Here is a 14112-nt window from a genome sequence, read left to right on the forward strand (position 1 = left end):
ATTTGGCTCTTTAATTATCTGGATTCTCTCACTAGTCATGATGCATAATAAGTATACAGACGGCGCAGTTTGTTCTCAAACGCCACTTCCATTAACCTTAACCGTTCCTTTACCACTGAGTGGGACCTCCTGTGTGCCAGGGCTGGTGCCAGAAACCGGGGGTACAGGGATGCCTCAGCGACTTCACATCCATGGACCCCTTTAATCCTCATACAATGCCTTGAGGAGAAAGGTAGGATTCATAGTAATCCTTTTCACAGATGAGAAAAGAAATTATCCAGAATCCACTGGAAAAGGGGCCTGATTACTAAACCTTTCAGTCCTGATTAGGCCTCCTCTCCCTGACCAAAACCCCAGCCTCCTCCAGTTGCCTGCATCCGTCTTCCACGGTGAACAATGGGCTGAGATGTTAGGTACAACCTCCAGACCAGAGAAGTCCCAAAGCTCCTGGGTACAGGTGTGTGGTCTGTGCACTGCACACAGACGCCCAGCCAGGAGGGTGAATGTGGGCTGACATTCAGCTGGGGCTCCTTGCGGAGCCGTGATGCTGAGTCTACTCAGGTTGCCTTTTTCTAATTGGGTCTGCTCAGAAAGGACATGTGTCCCAAGGTATGGTACAGACTCCCTGTGGTCCTGATCCTCTCTTGACTTCCAGAAATGCTCCTTTGCTTACTCCTGCTTCCTTAGACCAGGCGCTCTCGGCTAGCACTTTCTTCAGCTAGCCCAGGCGGTCCAAAACCAAGCTCGTCGCTTCTCTGGCCTTCTCAGTGCTGTCTATTTCAGTCTGTGGCACCAGCATCCATTCAACCAGCCACATAAGGCACGGGCTTGGGAGGGATCCTTCAGGTCTCTCTTTTCACCCCCAAGGATCCTTCAGTCCCCGAGACCTGTTGACTCCAGCTCTACCCGGCTCTGGAACTATCCCCACCTCTCCGTGCTCACTGCTCGTCTGGCTTTGAACCTGGTCCAAGAACCTCTGAATTGATCTCTCCGCCTAAGATTCAGTCTATTACCAGAAAAGCTCTAAAATAAAACTGGCTTATTTCTTTGCTTTAAAGTCCACGATAGCTTCTGATTTACAATAAAAAAAAAATGGAAAAATCCAGACATCTTTCTGCAGCATACAGAGCTCTCCGTGAACTAGCCTGGTCATGCGTTTCCATGCCCCTGGTGCTTCTGTGCATGTGCGCACCCTAATCCCTCTGCCTCATAGATCCTGCCCATCCTATCCCTTGACCAGAGATCCTGTCCTATCTTATCTTCTTTTTTTTTTTTTTTTAATATATATTTTTTTAATTTGACAGACAGAGATCACAAGTAGGCAGAGAGGCAGGCAGAGAGAGAGAGGAAAGCAGGCTCCCCGCTGAGCAGAGAGCCCGATGTGGGACTCGATCCCAGGACCCTGGGATCATGACCTGAGCTGAAGGCAGAGGCTTTAACCCACTGAGCCACCCAGGCGCCCCCCATCTTATCTTCTTCTCATCCTTCAAGACCCAGCCATAGCTCTGGCACCTAGCACAGGGTTTTACACAGAAAGGTGATCACCAAATGCTTGTTAAATGAATGACCAGAAGGATGGATATATGCATACATGGATGTATGGAAGACTGAATGTATGGATGCTTGGATGCTTGAATGCTTAGATGCACGGATGTATGGATGCTTGGATGGATGGATGCAGAGATGGAATGTCACCCCACCTACCTACCCCATGAAGCCCTCCTTGACTATATGAGGCAGTTTGTTCTGTGACGGCCCTTCGTACCTACATATCTCAAACACAACACTTACTCTACCATTGCATGATAACTACCTGTTCATACATCTCACCCTGACATCAGACTACGAGTTTTCTAAGGGCTAGTACTGTGTTTTGCTTAGTCTGAACTCTTCTATCTCAATAGAGCTGGGGGAAAAAAAGAAACAAAGGAAGAAGGCATGCACAGTATTAAGAGAAATAAAAAAAGGGATATCACCACATATCCTGCAGACTTAAAAGACAAGAGGGTATTATGAACAACTTTACATCCTTCTGACACACTTCTTTCTGTATCACCCAGTCTCAGGCCCACCTCTGCGCACTAGTGAAGTTGTTCTCGAGTCACCAGAGCCACAGTCCAGTGACTTTTTCTCATTCCTCAACTCTCTTGATCTGCATGTGCTACCAACACCCCTTCCATCTGCGCATTTCTTTCTTGCCGCGCTCTCTTAGCTATATCTTCCTCCTCTTCTTTTGCCATCAGTGGTTCTTCTGTCTCTGACCCCAACCCAGCTCCTCAATGGTGGATCCCTTGAAATACAGTAATTTCCCCTGATTTTCTCTCTTTCTGCTCAATCTCTTAGGAAGCTTCTTTGGCACTTCTTCAGTCGTTTAAGTAGAAAGAATTTGTTGGGGCACCTGGGTGGCTCGGTTGGTTGAGCAACTGCCTTCAGCTCAGGTCATGATTCTGGAGCCCTGGGATCGAGTTGCGCATCAGGCTTCCTGCTCAGCAGGCAGTCTGCTTCTCCCTCTGACCCTCACCCCCTCATGCTCTCTCTCTTTCTCTTTCTCAAATAAATAAAATCTTTTTTTAAGAAGATGTTTTACAAAATTTATTTATTTGACACAGAGAGAGGGAGATCACATGTAGGCAGAAGAAGGCAGAGAGAGAGGGGAAAACAGGCTCCCCACTGAGCAGAGAGCCAGATGCGGGGCTCAATCCCAGGACCCTGAGATCATGACCTGAGCAGAAAGCAGACACTTAACCATCTGAGCCACCCAGGAGCCCCACAAATAAATAAAGAAAATTTTAAAAAGAAAAAACGTTAAAAAAAAAAAAAGAAAAAGAAAAACGAAAAGAAAAAACATAAAGAGAATTCACAAAATTAATGGTTCTAGCCAGACTTTCCACTAGGAACACAGAACTGAAGAGGGTGAGCTCCAAAATGGTATGGTCTACTCTTTACCTGGCCTTCAGTTTCCAGTAAATATAAATGGACCTTTTTGAAAACCTAATGAAAGCCATGGACCATCTCCCCAGAAAAATAAACAATTCACAGAATTTTGCATGTAAATTTAGTCTAGGGACCTCAATTAAGAAGGCATCTAGAAGAGTCATACTGACTAATGACTTATACTGAATCCCACGCTCATTCCCAATTTGTTCCCCAGCTCTGTAAGGGATTCCTTGTATTTTGATAAAAAATATGTTTCTTCCATGTCATTAAAAAATGGCATGGCTCTGAATAAACATTTCTCCGAAGAAAATATATACATGGCTAATAAGCACATGAAAAGATGCTCACCATCATTAGCCATCAGGGAAATGCAAATCAAAACCACAATGAGTTACCCCTTCACACTCACCCGAATGGCTATAATAAAAAAAGACAAGGGTGCCTGGGTGGCTCAGTGGGTTAAACTTCTGCCTTTGGCTCGGGTCATGATCTCAGGGTCCTGGGATCGAGCCTGCATCGGGCTCTCTGCTCAGCAGGGAGCCTGCTTCCTCCCCTCTCTCTGCCTGCCTCTCTGCCTACTTGTGATCTCTGTCAAATAAATAAATAAATAATAAAATCTTAAAAAAAAAAAAAAAGACAACAGCAAGCACTGATGAGGGTGTGAATAAACGAACCCTCATATGCTGCTGGGGTGGGGGGAGAGAAAATGGTACAGCCACTCTGGGAAACAGCCTAGCAGTTCCTTAAAAGGCTAAACGTAAAAAAAAAAAAAAAAGCTAAACGTAGAGTTACCACATGACCCAGCAATTCACTCCTGGGTGCATACCCAAGAAAAATGAAAACATATCCACACAAAAACTTGTACACAGATATTCCTACCAGCACTACTCATGATAGCCCTGAAGTGGAAGGAACCCATATACCCAACAATTGACAAATAAAGTGTGATACATCCATACAATGGACTATCATTCAGCAGTAAAAAGGAATGAGATACTGATGCACGCTACAATGTGGATAAACCTTTAAAACACGGGGCTAAGAGGCGCCTGGGTGGCTCAGTGGGTTAAAGCCTCTGCCTTCGGCTCAGGTCATGATCCCAGGGTCCTGGGATCGAGCCCCGCATTGGGCTCTCTGCTCGGCAGGGAGCCTGCTTCTCCTCCTCTCTCTCTGCCTGCCTCTCTGCCTACCTGTGATCTCTGTCTGTCAAATAAAAGAAAAAACAACAAACAACAACAACAACAACGGGGCTAAGTGAAAGAAGCCCGTCACACAATGCCATGTATTAGATGTTCCCACTTATGTGAAATGTCCAGAACTGGCAAATCACATCCGCAGAAAATGAATTTGGGGTTGCCTAGGACTATAGGAGGATGGTGGTTTGGGGGGAATGACAGCTCATGGGTATAGGGCTTCTTTTTGGAATGATGAAAATGCTTTAAAACTGAATGTGGTGATGGTTGCACAACTCCGTGGATACACTAAAAAAACACTGAATTTGTACAAGTCAAATGGGTGAATTACATGGTATGTGAATTCCATCTCAATAAAGCTGTTCAACACTACTTTGTAAAATTATGTATGAAGCACTGCTTAAAATGGATAAAGTCGACATCATCAAAATGAAAGCATTCAGTTCTTCAAAAACCATCATTTAGAAAGGAAAAAGCAAGCCACAGAGTGGGAGAAAATATTTGTAACATATACATCTGACAAAGGACTTATATGCTGAATATATAAAGAATAGGAAGAAGATAAACAACCCAATTCAGAATGGATAAAAATGTGGGGTGCCCGGGTGGCTCCGTCGGTTAAACGTTCAACTCTGGATTTTGGCTCAGGTCATGAGCTCGGGGTCTTGAGATCGAGCCCTGCACTGGGCTCCGTGCTCAGCAGGGAATCTGCCTGAGATTCTCTCTCATCCTCTCCCTTTGCCCCTCCACCTCTCTAAAATAAATAAATACATCTTAAAAAAAAAAAAGAATGGGCAAAAACACATGTCTGAGGTAACTAAAGGGAGACAGAACAGGAATTTTGGGGATCTGCTCTGAATCTGAAAAGGCTGTAACAGGTTGACCCGAAAGAACGCCACCACAGATACCTGATCTGGACATCAGAAGAATGAGAGGTGACGTAAGAATATCAAAACAGCTATTAATGACGACATATATTGTGAAGACTTTGACCACGGTGTGTTAGAAAAGATTCCTCAGACGAAGCAGCCATTGAAAACGTGACGTGGATACATGAGAGAGAGAGAGCCCGAGTGCATACATGAGTTACAAGGCTCTAACTCATGAACTACTGGAACATTCTGTCAGGACTAGACACGTCAGGCCGTTCAGCATGAACCCAGGAGCTGGCCGTCCAACTGCCAGAGTGTGGCTGTAACATGGATTCTCCACACACACAGGACACTCAAACAACCCTGCTACCCTTACCCCTCATGCCAGATTCTTCTGCCAAAAGACCCCAAAAACAACTGGAAAAAAACTGAGCCATCCATACATGCAAACTTCTGCCAGCTGATAGAGTATCTTCCCTTGGAAAAAGGAAAAAGGATGCAAGGAGGAAAATACCCAGAAATCAATGCCACACCAATGTTTATTTACCATCGAGATGGCAAGAGGTATGAATCAAAAGATAACCATACTGGCCAACAGGACCCAGCTAGAAGAATGCTGATTCATGAATGGATTCCCTAAGTAAGAGCAGCTGAGCCACTGTCTTGGTGGTTGGACTGTCTCCTTCTTCTAGGTAAGATTTAAGAAGCCATAAACCAATGAGAGCTATGCTTTCAGCTTCTGATGTGAGAGCCTTGGGTTGAGAGACAACAGTGAAAATCTGGTTTGCTTGCAATGGGCAGAATTTCTAACAGACACTGCAGAGTTCGGAGCCCAGGATATAGACAGGGTTCCTCTGGCTGGTACTGGATCCGTCAAGGCATAATGTCCTAAGAACTCACCTCATCCTCTGGCTCTCTCTGAGACAGGAAAGACAGTCACTCAGGCAACGTGAGCCACAGTCCGAGGGGAATCACCAACACACACCTCATGCATTCCTGAACCGAGCAAACACTGAGAGTCTACGTAACACCAGTCGCTGAGCTAAGCACCAGGGATACGATGATTAATCAAATAAACTCAGTTTTGAGGGAGGAAGACAGACATTAAACAAGCTGTTATACACTACCTACGTGATTACAAGTGTGATGAATGCTACTCAGCTCCAGCTGACTGTTGTCACACGGGAATGGAGAAGGCCTAAGGGCCAGAGCTGACTATAAATGGCCTTTGTTCCCCCCTCTTTTTTAAGAACCAGAAGGCCAGAATGGGGGCTCAGATAGCAAGGACAGACCAACGGCCAGCAGAAGCTTGCTCACACCACCAAAGGGAAGCAATGCCATGTGACGCCATTAAAAGCTGTTTAAGTCTTTGGGTTCTGAGCCTGGCTGTGAGGCCCACTCACGACTGGCTAATAGAGGATAAACAAGCACATGATACAATCCCTCCGTAAATACACATATACTCATGCGTAAACCAGAAACATCATGTCTCATTTTTCTCTCTCTCTCCCTCACACATACACTAATTTATACTCCTCTCTGTATGTACAACACACCACCACATACGTAACCCATACTTCCAGCCTCACACCTCCAAAGATGTATACACACATTACACCAGCGTAGACACACACGGAGATGCCGTACCAGACTGGCTGTTGTTGCAATCCTCACTCTCTGGGGTGCTAGCAGCCGGCTGTCCCTCTGGATCCTTTCCTTCTTCTTGCTTCTCCTGTGGAAGGCAAGCCTCATTCCTGTCCTCACGGGTTGGAGTGAAGCCCCAGACTTATTCCAGGCCCTGCCTGGCTCTCTGGTCACATGGTATTCTGCCCCAAACAAGTGGAATTTCTTCTAGGTCACCAGCAGGAGCATGGCTCCAGCAGGCAACCCCCTACCACGTGGGCACAAACTCACATGAGCATACAGCCCCTGGTTACACATCTGACTACAGTCCTCTCCATTCCTCAGACCTGCTGTGTGTTGATCTTACTCGTCCACTGGAACTTTCACGCTCTGTCTCTTCCAGCTTCTCTGCAACCTTCTCTGCCTCTGGCTTCGTGACGGGGTGCCAGTGATGGAGCTTTCCATCTGCCTACTCATCTCCTTGGGTGCTGGTGTATGTGAATGTGACTTAGCCCTGATGCTAGACTGAGATGCGAGCTCCAGAAAAACAGGAAGGTGATTTAATCATTTTCCTCTAACCCTGTATAGGACCTGAGTTAAAAACGGGACCCCAAAATAGGATGAGTGAGTCATCATGTGTCTTCTCTGGCCCTGCCCCACAGCCTTGATTAATGGAGATGATAGTGGGAATAGACGTGTAGCCTCTAGCCTCCCCTTCCCCTCCCCACAGCCCTCTTCCTACCAAGGCCTCAGGCTCTGACTCCTCCTCTGAGGGGCTGTGGTATTCCCTGCGCTTCCTCTTCTTCATGGGTTTGAGAAGCTCAGAAGCGCTGGTGCAGGAGTTCTGGCCTGAGGAGTTCTCCACTATGACTGACCTGAGGGACAGAGGGCCTGAGAGAAAGAACCACCCACCCTACACCACCCAGTCCCTCTCCTAAGCCCGGAACAGGGGGAATGGGGTCCCCAAAGCAGAGCAAGTAGGGGTGCAATCCCCTCCCCCTTACCGCTCTTGGAACAGCGGCGGGCAGTCATCATTGGAGGAACCAACAGGATCTGGAACCGCGCTTTGCTGAGGTCCACACTCCTGGCACTGACAGGTGCCATCATCTTCTGGGGGATCCTGGGGGGAATCTTCTGGAGGATCCTGGGGGAGGTCCGCTGTGGGGGCCAAAGGGGCCTCAGACCTCCAGTCCATCACAACCACACTCAGGCTCCGCCCACCTCGGAGCCCACGCCTCCTCAGGCTCCCCGGGACCTTACCCCCCCAGTCTTCGCCATCTCAGGACCAAACCCTGGGCGCACCCGCAGAACCCAGGTCACCCACCCCATCCTCCTCCTGCCGCCCCATGGATACTCTTTAGGGAGCTCGGGCCATGCCCCACCCGGGCAGGGCCCCAGCCTGGGGACTGGGGGGTCCTACCCGGCTGTTGGGTGCCCGCATCGCCACCTCCCGCCGGGGCCTCGCCATCTTCATATTCGGCCACACCTTCGGGCCGTAGCTCTGGACTCGGGGGCTGCTCCGCTCCTACCATGCTCAGCGGTGCGTACTCGCTTATCCGGAACTGCAGCGTGGGAGGGTCTGAGCACCGGACTCCCGCACCCCCTCGACCCACCTCCGACCGGCAAGGTCCCCTCCGGCCGCCTTACTCCTCAAGACTCGGCTCCAGGTGCCTCGCTCCAAGCCACGCCCCCAGCAGCCCGCCAGACTCCCAGCGCCTCCACCCAAGCCATGCCCCCAGAGTCCCTCAGTCAAAGCCGCACCCCAGAACCCTCCATCGCGGGCTCCTTCCTCCTCCCTCCCCTCGGGCCCTGCCTCCGGTCCGCTGGCCCCGCCCCACAAGTGCCCCTCGCCAGCCCCTCCGCCAATCCCCACAGACACTGACCCGCAGGCCGCTCCCAGGAGGCGGGGCTGCGGCCTCCGTCCACTCCAGGAGCCGCACTGAGGTGGCGCCGGAGCTGGCCGCAGGCCCGGGGCTTAACTGCGGCAGAACGGTGGCCGTGACAGGTACGCTGCCCGCCACTCGCTCCGGAGTGCCCACATGGATGGGCTCCCGTGGAAAACAGGAAACATCCAGGGCACTGCTGGGCAGGCCAAGGGTGGTGGAGCCGGCTACGAACAAACACACAGACAGACATGACACAGGTGAGCCTGGCGGCCCTGGGCATGTGTGTAGGCAGGTGAAAGTATGTCCTTCTTGGGATCCACACCTGCTTAGGCAGGTGTGGGGCTGCTCCTCCCCCCAGGCCCCTGGCTTGGCCCACCTGGTATGATGAAGGCAGTAGTGGGCAGGTGAGAGCTGGAACCTGGGCTGTCTCTGGCCACCAGGTGCACGTTGACCTCTCCTGTGGAGGGCCCCTTCAGTGTTCTCAGCATCTCCATTTCGGCATTCCCCTCCATCCTGGTAGGCCTACAAGCTGAACACGACCCCCACGGTGATCAGGGAGGGAAGAGCCTTCTTTGAGGTTGGTCACCCTGTAGAGAAAAGCCTCAGCCCTGAGGAGAGCACGGTGTCTTAGGAGACCAACACTAAGTCTGGCTCCTGGCTCTAACCAGGTCACCCAGGTGAGGGCTCTGGCCAGGCCCTGCCTCTCCCCCGGACTGGAAGTTGGGCATGTGTGAGGGTGCTTTGTAAACTGTGATGTATAGGTACACAACTGACCCTGGGAGTAGGTCTCAGGCCAAGGTTCTGTCTGGCCAGCTGCCAACGACAGAGCTCAGGCTATGTCCAAACTCCCCTCTTTTCAAGCCCCACCTCCAGCCCCACTAGACTCTTCTTCCTGTGGGGACTTAGAGCCCTCAAGTACCAAATTCACTCTCACTCTTAAGGTCCATTTTCCTGGGAGGTCATTTTCCCAATCACATTCTTTGACGCCCCCTGGCCTCAATCCTTCCAACCCTAAGCACAGAGTGAGCACTAGAAGGTCCGCTGAACAAATGCACACATGTGAAAAGCAAAGACGTGCTCTTCGAGAATCCAGATAGTGCGTGACTCTTCCATATAATAAAGCAAGGGCAAGAATATTTAATAAAGAGGTGGATGGATAAGTAAATATATGGGGAAAAAAGACCTAACAATGTAACAATTATACTTAATAAGTATCTATCATTTACTTAACTCCTAAAACGTATTGGCCACTGTCCTAGTGGCTTACCAGCACTGTCCAGGAGAATTTTCTGTGATGATGTAAATGTCTTATGCCTACATTGTCCAACACACTAGTAGCCACTAGCCACATGTGGTTCCTGAGCACCTGAAATGTGGCTAGTGTGAATGAAGAACTGAATTTTTTTAATCTTAATTTAAATTAAATTTAAATAGTCACAGTGGCCATAGTTACTGTCCTGGACAGCAAAACTTTACAGATATTATAATTGGCCTGTCGAATCTATTTGCAAAACAGTTCTCAGAGTCTGACTTCTCTCCATCTCCTTGCCGCCTTGCAAGTCCCAACTCCCATCAGCCCTCCTTGGACTTCAGAAACTGCCTCCTACCTCATCTCCCTTTTTCTTCTCTTGCCTCCTACAGTTTATTCTCCAGTAAGAGAAAGCTTTAAAAAGGTAAAACAGGGGCGTGGCTCAGCGGTTAAGCATCTGCCTTGGCTCAGGTCATGATCCCAGGGTCCTGGGATGGAGCCCCACATCGGGCTCCCTGCTGAGCAGGAAGCCTGCTTCTTCTCTCACTCCCCCTGCTTGTGTTCCCTCTCTCACTGTCTCTCTCTCTCTGTCAAAGAAATAAATAAAAATCTTAAAAAAAAAAAGATGTAAACCAAATCACATAATTCCCCTACCTAAAATTCTTCCATGGCTCTCCACTGCCCTTAGAATAAAATCAAAGAGATTTACCCTATAGAATCTGACCCCTGTTTTCCTCTGACCTCATCCTCCACCACCTGTTTTCCACCCCTGACAAATACTGGTTTCCTTCTACTCACTAACAAACATAATCACTCCAGAGCCCTTGGTCCTTGTTCTAAACTCTTAGAATGCTCCTCCCCAAGCTCTCTGCTTGGCTACCTGCTTTCCATGCTCCAGGCCTCAGCTCAGTGGTCACCTCCTCAGAAGAGGTCTTTCCTGGCCACTCAGTTTAAGCAGCACATCCCTCACCCATCCACTACTGCTCATCCCATTACTGTGTTTCTTTCCTTTGCATCCTTCATTATAATCAGTAATGATCTTCATTTACTTGTGTGTCATCAGTCATCCCTATAGAAATCTAAGTTCCATGAAGGCAAAGACTTTTTTTTTTTTTTTAAGATTTTTATTTATTTGACAGACAGATCACAAGTAGGCAGAGAGGCAGGCAGAGAGAGAGAGAGGAGGAAGCAGGCTTCCCACTGAGCGGAAAGCCCGACGCGGGGCTCGATCCCAGGACCCCGGGATCATGACCTGAGCTGAAGGCAGAGGCTTTAACCCACTGAGCCACCCAGGTGCCCCAAGGCAAAGACTTTTATCTGTCTTGTTCCCTGCTATAGAGCCAGCCCCTGGAACAGTGCCTGCACACAGTAGGCGCTAAATAAATCTGTATTGGATTTCAGTAATTTCAACTTGTTAATAAAAAGCTCTGGGTGTGTGATTGATTCCTGGTTGCTTTAAGGTGAGTCCTTGACAATGGCTTGTGGCATAAAGTTAAAGGAAAACATGGCCTCAGCTCAAGACAGACTTAAGACATGTGAAGCTCAGCTCCAGGTGCCTGGGTGGCTCAGTGGCTTAAGCCTCTGCTTTTGGCTCAGGTCATGATCTCAGGGTCCTGGGATCCAGCCCCGCATAGGGCTCTCTGCTCAGCGGGGAGCCTGCTTCCCCCGCCCCCTCTGCCTACTTGTGATCTCTGTCTATAAAACAAATAAAATCTTAAAAAAAAAAAAAAAGAAAGAAAGAAAGAAAGAAAGAGAAACTCAGCTCCAGAGCTTAACACATGGGGCTCTGAATAAGAAATTTACCTGACTGAAGCCTCAGTTTACTCGTGTGTAAAATAAATACAGTAATGATATCTGTCTCAAAGGGTTCTAGTGAATATCACATGCAAAAAACGGGTAGAGTTTTGGTAGCAGCAAGCCTTCAACAAATACCAATTCACTCCCTTTTAACAGAAATCCCAGGGGTGCCTGGGTGGCTCAGTGGGTTAAGGCTCTGCCTTCGGCTCAGGTCATGGTCTCAGGGTCCTGGGATCGAGTCCCCACATGGAGCCCCACATCGGGCTCTCTGCTCAGCAGGGAGCCTGCTTCCCCCACCTCTCTCTGCCTGCCTCTCACTCTACTTGTGATCTCTGTCAAATAAATAAATAAAAATCTTAAAAAAAGAAAAGAAATTCCAGGGAGCTGGGTAACTTCTGGTAACATAGAAGCTGCCTGCTAGCAGAGGGGGCTGCTGTCTCTCCCACCTCCTCCCACCTGCTGTTCCTGTGTACTCATTGACTTTCCAGCTTTTCTTCTCTAAAACAGAGAGTCCATCCTCTGTATTATATCATCAGGTAGGTGAAGACTAGATATATAACCTGATTAATGAAGGCAATATTCAAACCAAGGTGTGTTTCCCTTTGTTAAGATTGTAAAATAGAATTCCCTGAATTTCAATTCTAATTATTTTGCTTTTCACAGCTGATGTACTTGGACCACTTTTAAGTTCTTTTAGATAGAGTCAATCTTTTTATTCAATACCTTGGCAGTCACTGAGAGTGCATGTGGTTACTCCTGGGGGAACTCCGTTCCTGTTTCAGAACCTCTCACATGTTTTGGGGGTGTCCAGGAAGGGAGGCCAGGGGAATGTCCTTCTGCTCAGGTTTGTTGCCCTTGTTTCAGCAAACAGTCTAGGGCCAACTAGGTGTCAGCTCCATTCTGTGCTCTGGGAATACATTCTCAAACCAGACAAAAGTGCTCTCACGAAACATATTGTAGAAATAAGGGGTGAGGTTGGGTTGGAGATGTAAACTGGACAGCCGTCGTGGATAGCTGGCATTGAAAAGCACAGAACTGAGTATAAAGAAACAGGTAGGAGGGCGCCTGGGTGGCTCAGTGGGTTAAGCCGCTGCCTTCGGCTCAGGTCATGATCTCAGGGTCCTGGGATCGAGTCCCGCATCGGGCTCTCTGCTCAGTGGGGAGCCTGCATCCCTCTCTCTCTCTCTCTGCCTGCCTCTCTGTCTACTTGTGATCTCTCTCTGTCAAATCAATAAATAAAATCTTTAAAAAAAGAAAAAAAGAAACAGGTAGGAGCTTTGGAGCTCACCAAGATTTATAGGTTGGGAAAAGGAAGATCTGGTAAAAGAGTCTGCCTTCAATCAGAGGGAATCCGAAGAGCCTGAACTTCTGGAGGACACAGGAGGAAAGTTTCAGGACAGTGGGACTGCTCAGTGTGAAATGCCCCTCACAGATCAAGTCAGATCTTGAGATCTGACCACTGACCACAAGAGTCACTTCGGAGGAGCTGTGGACCCATAAACCAGATTGGAGTGGGTTCTAGAGAGAGATCCTGGATTAGCTCAATGTTTACTGGACACCTACTATGCACCAGGTACTGTTCTAGGGCTATGCAGATTTGTCACTGAACAAAACAGACAAAAACTTCTGCCCTCTGCCACAGACTCTACATTCTAGTGGGGGAAACTGATAAGGTTTGCGCCTCACAGAAGAATGGAAGAAAGGGAAGTGGAAGCATTGGGACTGACAACTCTTGTCAAGGAGCTGTGATGTCAAGGGGAATGCATGGAATTGGGGGACGGCGTTCGGAGAGTGATGTGGTCTCAAGGAAGGGGCGTGGTGTGTTTGTTGTTGTTTTTTAAAGATTTTATTTATTTATTTGTCAGAGAGAGAGAGAGAGAGAGCACAAGCAGGCAGAATGGCAGGCAGAGGCAGAAAGAGAAGCAGGCTCCCCGCTGAGCAAAGATCCCCATGCGGGACTCGATCTGAGGACCCTGGGATCATGACCTGAGCCGAAGTCAGAGGCTTAACTGACTGAGCCACCCAGGCGCCCTGGTTTGTTTAAATAGGAGATATTAGAGCATGTTTGTATTTGATGAAAATGAGCCTATGGAGAGGAAACAACGGACAGTGCAGGGGAAAAGAATAATTCTAGAAGACAAGTCCTTAAATATGCAGGAGGAAAGAGGAGCCGGTACATCTGAGATGTTGGGACGCATCACACCTACTTGTGGCCTCCTGGCTCACGGCACCCACTGCTTCCGTGTCCTTCCTCCCCAGCCAGACCATGAGTTTTTCTGAGGCCCGTAACTGCTTTCTCTGTGATCTGAATTCACTCTTCCTCTCCCGCTGCTACCCCTTGTGTTTGCAGTTCATGCAGCATTTTCATAAACATCGTCTCACTTGGTACATACAGCAGCACAACCAATCTGAAATGGCTCCCAGGCCCAAGCCACGTGCTAGGAAGCCATCTACTCCTACCCTACGGCCTGATCACACCCTCAGAACCCCACTTCTCTGTCCTCTGCACACACCTCTCCACATCCCATAGGTCTGGAAATATCTTAATCATCCTC

At 48.7% G+C, this 14112-nt stretch overlaps 1 protein-coding gene across 5 annotated transcripts in view; it reads right to left on the reverse strand.

The window, feature by feature from the left end:
* Positions 1-14112, reverse strand: part of L3MBTL1 (L3MBTL histone methyl-lysine binding protein 1) — a 34064-nt gene that overhangs the window by 18291 nt on the left and 1661 nt on the right. For all 5 annotated transcript variants that reach the window (XM_032838529.1, XM_032838528.1, XM_032838527.1 and 2 more), the window contains exons 2-7: positions 8888-9040; positions 8509-8735; positions 8046-8187; positions 7630-7783; positions 7368-7500; positions 6650-6734 (exon numbers count right to left, since the gene is read on the reverse strand). In XM_032838529.1, coding sequence (XP_032694420.1) covers positions 6650-6734; positions 7368-7500; positions 7630-7783; positions 8046-8187; positions 8509-8735; positions 8888-9023 — 877 coding nt within the window. In that variant the 5' untranslated portion in view covers positions 9024-9040. The remainder of the gene's footprint in view (positions 1-6649; positions 6735-7367; positions 7501-7629; positions 7784-8045; positions 8188-8508; positions 8736-8887; positions 9041-14112) is intronic.

Source organism: Lontra canadensis, unplaced genomic scaffold (assembly GCF_010015895.1).
Source record: "Lontra canadensis isolate GAN:19392208 unplaced genomic scaffold, GSC_riverotter_1.0 scaffold105, whole genome shotgun sequence".
In the NCBI taxonomy this organism is placed as follows: Eukaryota; Metazoa; Chordata; class Mammalia; order Carnivora; family Mustelidae; genus Lontra; species Lontra canadensis.